General features: G+C 39.8%; 1 protein-coding gene across 6 annotated transcripts in view; it reads right to left on the bottom strand.

Annotated features, from left to right (window-relative positions):
* The window catches only part of HERC2 (HECT and RLD domain containing E3 ubiquitin protein ligase 2), a 132,471-nt gene extending 121,410 nt beyond the window's left edge, over window positions 1-11,061 (bottom strand). For 2 of the 6 annotated variants that reach the window (XM_087726915.1, XM_087726919.1), the window contains exons 1-2: window positions 9,642-10,869; window positions 1,177-1,291 (exon numbers count right to left, since the gene is read on the bottom strand). In XM_087726915.1, the coding sequence (XP_087583041.1) occupies window positions 1,177-1,291; window positions 9,642-9,773 (247 nt within the window). In that variant the 5' untranslated portion in view covers window positions 9,774-10,869. Of the gene's footprint in view, window positions 1-1,176; window positions 1,292-9,641; window positions 10,870-10,904; window positions 10,999-11,042 lie in introns of those variants that run through there. The other 4 variants (XM_087726916.1, XM_087726913.1, XM_087726918.1 and 1 more) reach the window with 3 other exon arrangements.
* Between the last annotated feature and the right edge of the window lie 5,028 nt (window positions 11,062-16,089).

Genomic DNA, 16,089 nt, shown 5'->3' on the forward strand with positions numbered 1-16,089 from the left:
AAAATCTGTATTGCATTGTTAACCATGTTCTGAAAATCAATGTTTACTTCACATACATACTGCCATTAAAACCTTAGTAAACCTAACTTCCCCCCGTTTATTTAATTTTTATATTTTACAGTGCTTATTTCTTTGAACATTTTAGTCAAGAATTGCTTAGTGTCAATAGTTTGTTTTCTCATCTCTAAATTCAGCTGCAACATACTGAATTAACATATCACAACTAAAATGGTTAACATTTTGGTTATATATTACAACATATAATTATGGAAAGTCAAATTTCTTTTAATTATTTTTGTGGCTGCCCGATCTGAAATTTTAGAGAGAGAACAGTACAGAAAAACTGTGAAAAGTATTGTTTTGTAAAATTAGATTATGATTATTTTTTCATGTAAGGTGAGTAGAGAATAGTAAAGGCTCTCTGATTTAGAATTGTTTAAAATAGCTTCAACATAACTTCTCTTCCCTACCCTTTATTATGTGGCTGAAATGAAGAAAATTTCTCATTCAGTTATGTACAAAAAAGCTTTGTGTTCTATTCAGGCCTAGCACTGAATAAAAACATTGAATTCATAATTCATTTAGTCAAAACGCTGAGTCAGATTGGTTGAACCAGAGCTCTAGTTTTTTTTTTAAAAAAATAGTGCTTTATATTAACTATTGTCCAAGTACTATTCCTTAATATTCTTTCCTACCCCATATTTCCAAGCAGACTTCGCATTATTATATTCTGCTAAATCCCATATACCTATTTCAAAAGCAGCAACATAAATTGGGAAATAGCTTCATTAATAAACAAAAACGTTTTCTGCATCATACATGCATGTGTGTGAGAAACCTCTTGGAAATGATGCTACACCAACACGTTACATTTGGGGGGAACCAAGGGTCTTCATGACAGAATCACCATGCAAAGCAGGCAGGTATGTCACATAAGGGGGGTTGTTTTTTTTATAAAATCCTGGCTTTGAGAAGGGAAGATTTGTTACAGGACTATGTTTATTTTAGGGCTTACTTCAAATATTGTGTATCTCTCACTTTAAAATGAAAATAAACTGAAGCACTTTTTATTATTAATCCAGAAAGAGGAATATTCAAGGGCCACAAAAAGAGATTCAAGGACCATATGTGGCCCTTAAGTTTTGACTTGCCCATGTTTAATATAAGAAAATTTACCTTTTCGTGGAGATGTTTCACCACTTTGGGTAACTTCTATTCCAGTGTATACGATTTCTCCATCTTTGACCATTTCATTCCACAGACCACAGAGTCCATCTCTGGTAAATGCAAGCTTTAAGGGGGGGAAATAATTCTGATTGTCTGTTTTTTATAGCTATTACAAAAAGAATATGTTTAATACTCAATTCTTAAAATAAATCTTAAAACGTAACTAATACAAAAATAAACTCAGGGCCGTACTAAATAATTCATTCGATTCAAAGTGCATACTGTGTGTTTCTCAAAGAATACCCCTAAGTACAAGCTTAACAACAGCTCATATATAAAAAGGAGACCTTCAAAACCACTTTAATATATTACATTCCAAAGGGGGGAAAAATCAAGAATCTTTCGTATACTCAAGATCAGAATTTTTCACTCACAGCCTTACATAACTTGAGGTCACACCAGCAATGTAATGAACAAAATCAGAAGTACTTCTATGAATTGCTTAATAATTTTTTTATCTATTATAGCTTGTGAACAAACAAACAGTGGCTGTGAAAATTGGACCATAAGAAAATGAGCACCAAAGAATTGAGGACTTTGAACTATGGTGCTGGAGACGACTCTTGTGAGTCCCTTGGACTGCAAAGCGATCAAACCGTTCAGTCCTAGAGGAGATCAACCATGACTGCTTTTTAGAAGGCCAATGCCTGAAGATGAAACTCAAATACTTTGCCACCTAATGAGAAGGACTCATTGGAGAAGAGCCTAATGCTGGGAAAGATTGAGGGCAAAAGAAGAATGGGATGACAGAGAAGGAGAATGATGGAGTCATTGAAGCAGTAGGTAAGCTTAAATGGACTCGAGGATGGTAGAGAACAGGGAGGCCTGGAGGAACGTTGTCCATGGGGTCACGATGGGTCAAACACAACTTCACAACTAACAACAAATTATAGGTAGTTTTCCACTTACAACCACAAGTGAGCCCAAAATTCCCCTTGCTAAACAACACAGTTAAGTGAATTTTGCCCCATTTTACAAATTTTCTTACCACAATTTGTTAAGTGAGACACTGCAGCTGTTAGATTAGTAACATGGTTGTTAAATAATATCTGGCTTCCCCCACTTTGCTTGTCAGAAGGTCGCAAAAGACTGTAAGGTGGTGCCATCGTGTTGTAACGGTGACACAGTTTTAAATCAGCTGAACACATTTTTTGGAAGATTCAAAGCATTAAATAGTACCCCTGCGAGGAAAGCTGTGCCTCATCCTGATGAGCAAATGCTTACTTTTGACATTACCTCTGCCTGGAGGACATTGCAGGAAGTTATTATTTGGAAAGAAACAGGCCCGGCTAATATCCCTGGGCAAGTTCTTAGGGAGTTGCACAGATGACTTGTCTTGTGTTCTTACAGATATTTTCAATCTTTCATTGCAGCAGGAAGTAGTCCCTACATGTTTTAAGACTGCAATTATTTTGCCAGTGCTTAAAAAGTACATTATCATCCAGTTGCACTTATGTCCATCATTATGAAATATTTTGAAAGGCTGATAAAAGATTTTATTATATCCAGCCTCCCTCCAGCATTTGACTCAATTCATTTTGCTTACCAGGTGAATCACTACATAGAGGATGCTATTTCTCTGTGCTCCATCTGAGCTTGGCACACTTAGAGGAAAGAGCTACTCATTTGCGAATGCTGGTTGTTGACTTGTTTGACACAATCATTCCTTAGCATTTAGTAGATGACGATGCTTACAGGGATGAGGTAGTTTGGTGGACTGGTGTAATAAGAACAGCTTGGTTTTAAATGTAGGAAAAATAAGAGATCATTGATTTCGAAAAGGCAGGCATTGACATACAATTCTGTATTAATGATTCCACTGTGGAGGTGGTTAGTAGTATTAAGTTTCTGGGTGTGCAGCTAATGAGTAGGTTGGCTTAGTCGCTCAAGAGTGAGACAATGGTGAAGCAGGCGCTGCTGTGCATCATATGAAATGAGCACATCTTCCTTCCCCTGTCCTTAGCACTTTCTACAGGACAATTGAAAGCATCCTGTAGTATTGTATTACTGTTTGGTTTGGAAGTATTAACAGTTTCAAACAGGAAGGCCATGCAGAAAGTGGTGAGAATAGCAGAAAAGATGATTGGAAGTTCACCTCTTTCTATCCAGGACATGACATATAAGCACTGCTTGACCAGGGTCCGTAGTATTGTCTGGGATGCTACACATCCTCTCTATGACCAGTTTTCTTTGTTACCTTCTGAGGGGAAGCTTCTTACTTTCTGAAACAAAATGACTACATTCTGTAATAGCTTTGTGCCATATGGTATCAACCTTGTAAACTCTCAAGACTCTTTTTTACATTATGTCTTCAAAATGGACTGTGATTAATGTATGCGTACACCCACAAAAAAGGAAATGCCAGATATCTTAGAGGAGGAAGTATCAAGTGTCACAAAATCAATGAAAAATGGCAAAGCTCCAGGAATGAATGTGTTACGGTTGAAATGCTGAAAGCTGGTGGTCACAGTTTACAAAAGATACTAGCAAAACTGAGATGCCTCAGAGAAGAAAAAATATCTAATGCATGGAAACATGAAGTGTTTCTTATATACATAATGATTTAAAGCACTATTACCCAATAACCTTTCAGTCATCTACAAGGCAAAAAGAATACTGATAACATTAAATGATGCACAGCTGAAGGAGCAGGCAATGTTCAGAAGTAGTTACATCACAATGGGTCATATCCAAGTTGTTGAGCAACTCATTGAAAAGCACGAGTACACCATGCCTTTGAGCATGGCTCTCATGGACTACTAAAAGGAGTTTGATTCAGTATTTCAGCAAGCAATCACTAATGCGTTGCTCAACCAAGACGTAGACACTGCTTACATAAACTTACTACAATTAACGTATTAAAAACAATGGCAAAAATTTCCCTTAATGATCTTACAGTGGATATAAACATAAAACGAGATACAAAGTAAATACAATATCACCTATCCTTTTCTCAACCTGCCTTGAAAAAGTACTGTGCAAACTAGATTGGGCATTTCAGACAAGTGACTGTCCAATTTCTTCTTGAAAACCTTCAGTGCTGAAGCAGCCACAACTTCTGACGGCAAGCTGTTCCACTGGCTGTTTGTTCTCACTGTCAGGAAGTTTCTAATTCCATGTCCTTCAAAACCAGCTTTTCTCCAAATGCAAATGTTGATGAGCATCACTGCCAATCAACTTCATCAGAGGCTCTCCAGAATAATTATAAGATACATTCCATATCATTTTATAAACTCCAAACATCTACACTAATTTGGAGTCTTCATAATATAATATCCATTTTAAAGAAACCCCAAGAGCATATTAAAGTGGAAGCATATCTATGTGCTTCAGTTAAATTCATAGACTGTGTATAGAAGACCAACTGTGAAAAAGTCTCTTCCAACAAAAATTGTAACACAATTTCTCACTTCTCTTCCTTTCTTCCTCCCCACTGTTCTCCTATTTACTTTTGTATTTTGTATCTTATTTTATCTTATAATAAAAACATAAAACCGAGAAATGAATTTTAAGCATTCCTGATACAAGATTTAGATAATTCCTATCATCAGTGAATTAAGTCAATTTAAAGCTTAGGTTTTAATAAGGTTTTGAAGTATTTAAATAAATTGCAGAACTAAGAAAAATAGGGAAGTTCAACTGTCCTCAGAAACAGACCAGATAATCTGTAAATAGGAATAACTGCTAGGAACTCCAAAGCCAAGTCTTCCATATCCCCATTAAATGTACCGAATAAGATGAAACCAAAGAATAGAAAGCATTGTTTACAAGGTTGTAAACCATATCAGAGTTTCCTTGGGAATGACTTACACTACTATGATGTAGTATATGACCAACAATTGGTACTTATTTAACAAGCAGGCTTAAAGTACTTTGGTGTATTTTAGAGCACAGGAATTTTTTCTTAAATTGTCATAATATGTCCATGTATGGCAGTGTATCTATTGACAATAGTCCTTTAAATGTATATGCAATACACTTTTTGGATTACAATATCAACTATTCAATCGATGTTTCTGCAAATACCTAGTATTGAAGCCAAGACCTTCTGAATGTCAAGCATGAATGCAGCCACTGACTTACTTCTGTTCTCTGACCTTAAACCATTCAAGATACAACACTGAATTACAATGCAAGTCATATTAACGTTCAGTATGCTTCTGCATTAAAACCTTCAAAACAGAAACCACAAATATTCAGTAAGATGAACTAAGTTTATTTTCAGAAAATAGATAAAATATTCTTATGCTAATTTTTCTCAAGTGTTTTATATATTAAAATCTTATTTAATTTTATTTAAAAAAGTTATAAAACATTAACAAGTGCTTTTAGAGAGGACCAAAAATATTCCATATCCAATATACGCACATCCCAGTCCCATTTAAATTGGGCAACACTATATTAGTAAAATGTTTGGTAGCTGACTTTTGGTAGGAATTGGACTGAAAGTATGAGCCCTCTTTCAACACTATCCTTCTGGTTCATCTAACAAGATTAATTCTAGGTGAGATTGGGTGCCAGTAATGGAGCCATGGAGCTACTGCTCAACATCAAACCACTATATATAAAATCTTCCACTGATTTGTTTATTTACTCATATTTATTGCTTCTAGTGCTTAGGCGTCTAGACAATGCATGGAACTCAGCAAGTCTGTTAGTTTATTAAAAAATATCTAAGCCTTAGGAGAGTATGTGTAGCCCCAGTCAGATAATGTATCAGCTACAATATTTTTCTAATCCATCCAAATTAACAACAATTTCATTCAGTTACATTATGGCAAAATACACTCCACCCAGTTATTATTTATTAATTTCAATAAATGGAAAGTGTAGTATCTGGATTGCTAATCTGTACATATTATGATAAGATCGTGCAAATAAAGAAAGATCTACACAAATACCTAGTTTTTCCCAAGTTCATTTTACTAGTAAAAGTCTTAGGGCCTGTCTCTATTAAAGATAACTTTTCTCATTACAGACTGTCATGCTTAGTAGCTAGAAAACTCTTTTGAATTCAGTTTACCCTATTTTTGAACAAATCTCACTCTATTTCCCACATATTAACTCTATATTTACAGAAGAAGACCAGAAGATCCCATAGTAGTAAACTAGTTCACTACTAGTAAACTAGTAGTATTAACTAACGGGGAAAAAATAACTTTATCTTACAAAATCTATGAATGGAAAGCTACCTGATTTTAGTTAAAAACCAGAAAGAATATTGTTTTATTCCCTCATTTAAGAACCAAATTCTATAGCTAGTGTATACATTGCTTATCCATTTTAAACTTAACTTGACCATGGCTCTAACTCTATTATTTATTCAAACTACTGAAAATATTTCCCAATTCTGTTTTATGCAATGTACAACAATTGACGTTTGAAGATGAACTCCATGTCCCCTTAATGTCTTCTATGTTTCCATGGCAATGTTATATCGGCCTTAGTCTTGGAATTTGGAGATTATACACAAAACATGTATAAAGACTTATGAGTATGGATGATACTGGAATGTTTTTATATTCTAAAAAATAAAACCTGAAACATAGTTAGCATGTAAATTCTTAACATTCTCTTGAAAGGAAACTAATATTCCTCATTGGAAAAAATACTTCCTATTTAAGAAAATATGGAACTACAAAACATTATGAAATGTACAATCAAATCTCTGCAGCTCCAGAAACTATCTCTAACAACTACCAGATATGTAAAATGGAAACACCCCAAAAGTACAATATTCCTTTTTATGACTTTGTAAACCTTTTCTTTTGGGGTAGAATTTGGGCAACTGGATGGAGCTGAGCGTTTACTAGCCAGATGCCCTTCATGATAGCATGTAGTGTTTACAACAGCTTTTTTTTTCTTTGTGCCCTAGAAAAGACACATCTGTCACTACCTAACTCTCAATCTTCTGAGTGGGAGGCGAGCATCTTCACAATATATCCACAAATAATCAGTACAACTCACCTGATCAACCTGCTATAATTCACACTATGAGGGGAAGTAGAAAGAAGGAAAACCCAAGAAACAAAAGTAAAACCAAAACTATTCCATCCATAGAAAGGAACTTGAACATTCTGCTTTGATCCTCAATCAGAAAAAAAGTCTTAATGTTAAGTTAAATTGTAGATATTAAAGCCTGATTACATATTTGCCTGGTATAAGTCACAATAAAATTTGTTACTCATGATATGTGAATCTACCCATAGTGGTTTACTGCAATGTATAAATCAAGCTACTATGGTTTAAACAACGTATTATGGTTTTTAAAAATTCAGACTATAATGTGTGAACCAAGCACTTGTTAATTCTTTGTCATTAACTATTAAAATAATTAAAATACAAAGATTTCTGAATGGCAACAAATCAATCCAATCCAAGCTTGTATCTGAATACACACATACACAGAGAGAGAGAGAGCGCGCGCATTATAATATTTGCATTTCCAGTCATTTCACTTTTTCTACATATAGGAATCACAAAAATAATTAAGAATATCTCCAGAGGTGTTAAAAAAAACCTCCAGTCCTAAAAGGGCTAAAATTAGACCTCCAATGTCAGATATTACAATTTTGGTGTAGGGATGTGCAAAATTATCCATGCATTCAACAACTAATTATGGTTAGTCCATGTCTGAACTAAAACACACATTTTTTTTCCTAGACACAGAACTGACAAAGTATAGAGGTACTCTTTGACTTACAACAGTTCATTCAGTGACTGCTCAAAGTTACAACAGCACTGAAAAAAAGTGACATGATCATTTTTCACACTTACAATTTTTGCAGCATCCCCATGGTCACACGATTTAGATTCGGATACTTGACAACTGACTCACATGTATGACAGTTACAGTGTCCCAGAATCATGTGATCCTCTTTTGCAATCTTCTGACAAGCAAACTCGATGGGGAAATCAGACTCACTTAACAACCGTATTACTAATTTAAGAACTGCAGCAATTCACTTAACAAATGGAGAAAACTTATAAAATCAGGCAAAACTCAACAAAATTCTCACTTAGCAACATAAATTTTGGGCTCAGTTATGGTTGTAACTTGAGGAATACCTGTATTGTACATTCTATACAAAAGTGTGAAGTCTCTTATATGGAAGAAGGTAAAGAAAATAACAAGAGTACATAACAGTATACAGCAGCTAAGGAGAAGTAACAAACTAGCAGAAACTTGGAGAAAACATATGGATTAGTAGAATAGCTGCCACTATCAAAATCCGTGGCTACAAGCACAGTATATCTACCAGCCTTCCCATTGCCCTACCTCCCTTTAGTTACAATAAGGTAGTGCCCTTGGCTTTATGGACTCAGGGGTTCAGAGTAGCAGTAGGCAGACTTATGCCAGACATGAAACCAAGAACACGTGCTGTTGCAGCTGAAGGGAAGTAGAGAAAGTAAGTTGCTGGAGAAAATCAGCAAGTTAACTATCCATCACTCTAAAGCATAACTAACTAGTTTACAGCTTTCTAAGTCTTTTTCTCGGCCACCAATAATGCAAAATCTTTTGAGGTTGAGGTGGTGAGCGAGCACACAGGCATGTACAACAAGGGGGGGGGGAGAAAAGTGAGGTGCAGCAGGCAAAAAACCCTGATCAAAATTGGAACATTTAAAATGTTTTAGGTTTCAGTTCAGCTGAAGCATACAGAAATAAATAGTCTGGCAGAATCTGAAAACACTATGTGTTCATTCAAGTTTCTTTTCTTTTTTTAAAAAAAGGAGTTCATTTTGGACATTCTTGTTTTACAATGTCAATTGACTATCTATCCCTACTCACTTTCATTTTTAACCAACAAGTCCATAATTTAAATATTTAAAATGTTTCAAAACTAAAATAACTTTTTGACTCTATTACCCTAGTGCAGGGGTGTCCAAACTTTTTGCAAGGAGAGCCAGATTCGGTGAGGTGAAAATGTGTGGGGCCGACCATTCAACCTGACATTCTTTGAACCATTCACATTAAATGCAAATGAACTATTTTATGAAAGACTAAACAAATAACTCAAGTGGGGAAAAGAGGCTGCGGGCCGCTCGAAATTTGAAAACAGACCGCAATTGGCCCCTGGGCCAGACTTTGGACATGCCTGCCCTAGTATCAATCTGGAAGACTGTACAATTCCTCCATATAGTTCAAATCTGTCATAGAGAGCAAGCTATTACAGTATTTGATAGACTTATTAAATCTACTTTCTTAGGAACATTGCATTTAATACAATTCAACTTTTAATATATGACTATGACAAAGAAATTTTTTTATTATTTTTCCTGAGCAAATTAGATTGTTTTCAATAGAAAAGGCTATTTTCAATCTCAAGGGTTTTTTAATTGCCAAAAACATTGATTTCCAAAACAAAAGCTGTCATATTACATAATCATTAAATATAAGCATTAGGAGTTCTTACCTGTAAGTCTGTCTTCAGCCATTTGGAATCAAATCTAATCTGAGCAGCCAAACAAAAGGATTCAGAAGACATTTTCTCTTTTCCAGCTAACTGTTTTGCCTGGCTTGGCAACCTATCAATATATATGTACATATGTTTTACTAAGAGTGACAGAATAATCTACTCAAGTGTATTTGCACACATTTTCTCCCCAGATGATGTCATGGTTTCTTAACAACCACTCAATACAGCAAGTTGCAGCAGTCCAGTACAGTATACTGTAAGCAGGGAAATAAGATCATTAGTACTCTTGTTGACAAGAGGTCTGTTTATATCACACAAGATACTCCCAAAGCTTGAGTGAAAAACATCCCCTTCTATTGCACCATACTATATTTTCAGAAGCTTCTGCTGCTGCTCTCATTCAGGCTTGTAATTGGTGCATGAAATAAATAATTAAGAATTATGCAAACCAACAAAACAAACCCATTTATCCCTGTTCATCCTGAAAAAATGAGGCCTGGAAGAATTAAAACCACTTTCACTAGAACTCCACCAATCTTCAGTATTTATTCTCCAGTCCCATCATCTAATCTAATTCACTTTAATGAAAGGCTGCACTTATTATTATCATGCACAGGTGTGTGTGTGTGTGAGTGTGTGTTTTTTTTTGGGGGGGGGGGTTGCTATCTATTTTAAGCTGCAAATCTTTTTGCTAACCAAAGCACACACGTGTTGTGGGGGAAGAGAAAGTGCCATCTTGGACAGCAACCTCCAAAGCTGCAAAATAATAGTTGACAGTGTTTACATTTTTGGAGAACCCTTTTCACTTGTCCTGTAATTATTTTGTTACAGGAGAACTATGGGGTGGGGAAAGACAGACCACACCAAACTCTGGAAATATTCCGCAAATTAACAGAGACACTAGCCTTCAATATTCAAATAAAAAAATTCTCCTGAATCTCCCATTTAAAAAAAAAATATTTAAACCAAAAAGGCTCCTTAGGACGAAAGTCACGTTCATGCCTTTCCTCTGCCTCCCGTTCGCTCTTTCACAAGGGATGAGCTCCTGGCCTGCATTGGGTATTTTCCAAAGGTGTTGCTGCTCCTGACATCCAAGGACGCCCCTCCGCCATACGCCTCCCTCCCCGAACAGATGCACCAGCCTCCGCTTCCCTTGGCAATCAATGCAGAGGGAGGCCCGGCTGCAAGGGGGTGGGGAAGGCGAGGCCTTTGGCCACCCGAATCCCCCTCCCCAAATCGCGGGATTGCTCCCGCACTCACTCAGCTACCCAGCCGGCCTCCGCCGGGCCTCCTGTTCGCGGAAGGGACGGCTAAGCCCGCAGCGTCCGTCGCCGGTCCGACCGGCCCGTCTACCTCCCACCCCGCCAGCAGCCAATTCCCACCCACCCACCTACCTACCTTGGCCGAACCGGATAGAGGAGTAAGGTTCGCTTCTCCTAAGGGCCAATCAGGAAACAGTACAGCGATCCGATCCCACCAATCTCCTTGGAGGAGGCGGGACACTCCGTCTTCCTTAGAGGATCATAGAGAGGGTTCGGCGCAGATGCCTCTGTTTTCCGTGGAGCTCCGGTTGTGTTGTGCATGTAAAGGGCGCTGCGGAAGGAACTGAGGGAGGCTGGAAGGGAGAGATGGACTAAGTCCAAATTGGCCTAGCTTTTGCTTATTTCCTTCCGTCCATCGATTCATCCATTATCAAGCCACCCCGCTGCAAGAGACCCTCTGAACGGTCACTTTGTATTGTGTTTTATACTGGAGTAGTAATGCCGCTTAAGGCAGATCCTCAGAATGCACTTTATACGGATCTCCTTTCTTGCAGAAGCATGCATTTTGACTCAGAAAGTGCAATATTAATGTTGCATGTTAAGTTCTGTGGTTTGTATAATTCCGAAATAACAAAACCCAGGGATCAATACAGAATCTTACCTGGGGATCATTTTTTTCACTCACATAAACTTGGAATAGGATACTGTCAAGTTGGCAACTGTGTTTCGAATGTATTGAATGTTGATATTAATATTGAGTGATCAATCATGAAAGTTCCCACTTTTCAAGAAGTTTCTACTGTTTCTATATTTTGTTTTGCTGTTATTATTTGACAATTGCAATGGACATAACACTCAATTAAGAAAAATTGGTAATGTTAATAATACGGATTTATTTTAATCTTGCATACTTCTTTCCATCATTGTTTATCTCCCACATGTCAGGCTGCCTTCCAGTCACTCTCACTGCCCAATTATCACCCAAATACACATTGAACTGTAGAGTCTGCGTAAACAAACTGCACTTTTTCATCTAGACCAGTGGTAGTCAACCTTTTTCTATTTACTGCCCACTAATGGATCTTTCTTGATGGAAAACTTTCCTTACCGCCCACCAGTTTTTGCGCAAGTGCGGAACATGAGCATATTTCTTTTTTTCAGACATGGGTTCTAAATTTGTTTCACAATTTAACAACTCCTTTTACTCTTACATTTTGATCTGCACGCCACACAGTGCTTTTTCCCTCCTCTTTTCCCTTTTATTACAAACATCAAAAACAATGCTGTATTAGGTGCCAATTTTTATTAAGTGTCACCATCAAAACAAAATTCCTTTTCCTGCCTTCTTCTTTACCTTTCTTATAGTATTTCACTATATCAAGGATCTCTTTTTCCTTTTTTATTTTCTCCTTCTTCTTCCCTTACTTCTTTCTTTCTTTTATTTTATAAGATAACAAAACTTAATTTATGAGCCAGACTAAACACTGCTTACTCTCCTCCTTTATTATATCCCCTTTTCTCTATTTTTCTTCCTATTTTTGTTAATTTTTTATCTTTTCCTTTTTATCTCCTTTTTTACCTTCCTTAGGGCAATGTACAAAAGTAAGGCTGAGCTAGTTAGCCCACTTATTATTATTAGCCAACAACAATTCTCTCCTGCCTATAACTTTTCTTTCTCCTATTTTGCAACTGCTCTGCTCCGCTTTATTTTATAAGATAACAAAACTTATCTGCCTATCCCTGCTATCAGTTTCCACTCCTCCCCTTCCTCTTCCCACGTGTTTGCTTGTTTGCGTGCACGTGCATGTTGGTTTATTGATGTGTGCGCTCGCACTTCCCACTCGCCTCGTGCTTGCCCACTTGCCTCCTCAAAAAGAGGTTTTAACCTCCAAAGTCCCTACCGCCCACCTGGAATCCCAAAACGCCCACTAGTGGGCGGTAGGGACCAGGTTGACGACCCATGATCTAGACCAGTGATGGCGAACCTATGACACGCGTGTCAGTGCTGACACGCGTAGCCATTTGGGGTGACACGCACAGGATTTCATGCGATTCATCCTCGGCTCCTGCACGGCCGCCGAGGATGAAAGAATCTGTGCTGGAGGAACGGGGGGGGCGGGACGTGTGATCTCCCCCGCCCACACTCACTGTATCGCCGCCGCCCCTTTCTGAGCGCAGGGGCTGCTGGTAAGGCGTGCGTGCTGTGCGCACACACGTCATCAGCGCGGCGAGGGAGGACCCGCAGGAGAGGAGCGCGGGAACAGTGCGCGCCTCTCTCCAGTCAGGCCGGCACAGAGAGTCTACTCCTGGGACTGTCGGTTACGACCGCACCACAGCAGGGAACTGTCCCCGCTATGAATATTCATATTCTTCGCCCTCGCGTCACTAGGAATATTCATAGCAGGGGCGGGCTGGAGCGGCATGTTGATGAGGACGTGGAGCTGGAAGCAGCCGACTCCACAGCCCTGGTTCACGGCACCCCAAACAAGTTCAATAATATCAAGGGCAACATACGAAATCGACTGATGAACAAAGAAGTTACTAAGCAGGTATGTTAAATAATTTGTTTTTGGTTTATTAAATACAATTATATATTGCAATTATACATTTTTGTAGTTTAAACTATAAATTGCGCAAAATTATGTTTTTGTCGAAGTGACACACAACGCGAGTTATGCTCGATTTTTTGCCGATTTTTGACACACCACGCCAAAAAGGTTGCCCATCACTGATCTAGACTGTCAGCTGAATATTTTAGAAATGAAGTATTTTTGACAACTTTTTCTACTCTTGAAATATTGTACTCTGAAATACTGTCTGCTAAAATGTTTTCTCCAATAACTACTCAGAAGTTTTATATGTATGACTTCAATCAGCTGTGGAATCTTAATGCATGTAAGAGTCCATTATTATGTTCCCCTCACCCCTAACTTCTATTAATCTCAAAACAATTACCAGTCTTACATATTTAAGTAATCAGATTTCTCTCCCTACCCTCATCAGAATAATATTTATTTTTCATAACATATTTGAGATTTCCTTGAAACATTATCCTCTGGTGAAACTTTGGTCCAGTTGCCATGATTTAGGCTTTTCAAATACTTTTGGCATGGATAATTGAACCTTCATTTACACAACTCTGGTGATGTATTTTTAACATTTCTCATTAGTAAATATTATCCCCTAATTAAGATATTCAAAAGTATGCTAAAAGAGTAGTTATTGTTTGTTACACATACTGTATATGCCACCTTTCCTCCAGCAGTTTAAAGGTGACTTATAGTGAAAGCATCCTTCTCTTCCCTCACAGCTACCCTGTTTTAGTGGATCGGCAGAAGGACGAGGCAGGAGCCAGGACTCAAGAACGCAGAAGAGTTTATTAACAGGTCAGAACTATTTACAGGCGATTCAGCACCTTCCCTGCTTGACAGCTATTTATATGGAGCTGTCAAGCAGGGAAAGCCAATAAACGCGCCCCTAGCGGCCCGCACTTAGCCAAGCCGTGCCTTAGCCAATCAGGGCGCGGCTTGGCTAGTTGCCAAGGACTTTCTGAGTCCTCAACACCCCTTCCCCCCCAGATAGAGCACATGTGCAGAGTTGGAGCATGTGTATTCGGCCAAGTAGGCAGGGTGGCACCAGACCCGCCCAGAACGTCTCAGTTCTACAGGAGTCGTCGGAGGGGTGAGTCGTGCTCATGGTAGCTCCTCCCCAAAGGGAGTGGAGCTTCGAGTGACGCCATCTTGGACCAGCCCAGAAGGCGGGCGCAACACTGCAGGTAGGCTCGGCCAAGGAGGCGCGACTTCAAGGGTGGAGTCAAAGTGCCGGTAGGCGGCGGCTGATTGACCAAGGCTTTGGAAACCAGAGGGAGGAAGCGGAACAGATTGAGATGGGGGTGGAGATGACGGCCAGCATGTGGCGTCCAGGCAGGTGAGGCCTGACTGCGGGAAGGCCTGAATGTTTGAATCCAAGAACGCGAACTCAGCTTGAGGAACAGGATGGGCAGGTGGAACACCTGCAACGTCTGGAGAGGAGAGGCCTGCCTGGGGAAAGGCCTCGAACTGGAATTCGTTGACCGGCTGGAGGGCAGTGGTGCCCAGGACCCCTGGATCAGTGGGAGCACAGGTCTCGGGTGGGAGATGCCTCCTAAACTGATCCACGTGGCGCCTCCACTCGGATCCATCGGCCAGTCTGACCCTATAAGAACAGGGACTGGTTACGGACAGAATAGAGGTGGCCACCCACTTAGCGTCCCCCGAGAAGGAGCGGGCCCAAACCAAATCCCCCACCCGAAAAGAGCAGGGGGGAGCCCCCAGGTTGCATGGCTGCTCCCCTGAATAGAGCGGATGAAGCTTTACCAGCAGGGTTCACAGGCGCCAACCCATCAGCAGCTCCGTGGGCCTTTTGTTGGTCGTTGGGCAGGGAGTGGAGTGTTGTCTTAGTAAGAAAGATTATCTGGATTCCTTTCAGTCTGGTTTCAGGCCTGGTTACAGCACGGAAACTGCTTTGGTCGTGCTGGTCGATGATCTCTGGCGAGCCAGGGATAGGGGTCATTCCTCTATCCTAGTGCTCCTTGACCTCTCAGCGGCCTTCGATACCATCGACCATGGCATCCTTCTGCGACGGTTGCGGGAGGTGGGAGTGGGAGGCACTGTTCTTCGGTGGTTTTCCTCCTACTTCACGGACAGGTCACAGTCGGTGTTGGTCGGAGGGCAGAGATCGATCCCTAGGCCCCTCAATTATGGGATGCCGCAGGGTTCGGTCCTGTCCCCCCTCCTATTTAACATCTACATGAAGCCGCTGGATGAGATCATACGCCGGCACGGGATTAAATGTCATCAATATGCGGATGGTACATAATTATATCTGTCCGCCCTGTGCCAACTCAGTGAAGCGGTAGAAGTGATGTGCCAGTGCCTGGAGGCTGTCAGGGTCTGGATGGGAACGAATAAGCTTGCACACAATTCCGACAAGACTGAGTGGCTATTGATGCTCCCTCCCAAGGATGGTCCAGTTATTCCATCTCTTAGCCTGGGGAGTGAAATTATACACCCCTCAGAGAGGGCTCGCAATTTGGGAGTCCTCCTGGATCCGCAGCTGACGCTAGAACATCATTTGTCGGCTGTGACCAGGGGGGCCTTTGCCCAGGTTCACCTGGTGCACCAATTGCAACCCTATCTGGACTG

Source organism: Thamnophis sirtalis, unplaced genomic scaffold, assembly GCF_051295495.1.
Source record: "Thamnophis sirtalis isolate CommonGarterSnake01/CBP01778 unplaced genomic scaffold, rThaSir2_p1.2 scaffold_12, whole genome shotgun sequence".
Taxonomy (NCBI): Eukaryota; Metazoa; Chordata; class Lepidosauria; order Squamata; family Natricidae; genus Thamnophis; species Thamnophis sirtalis.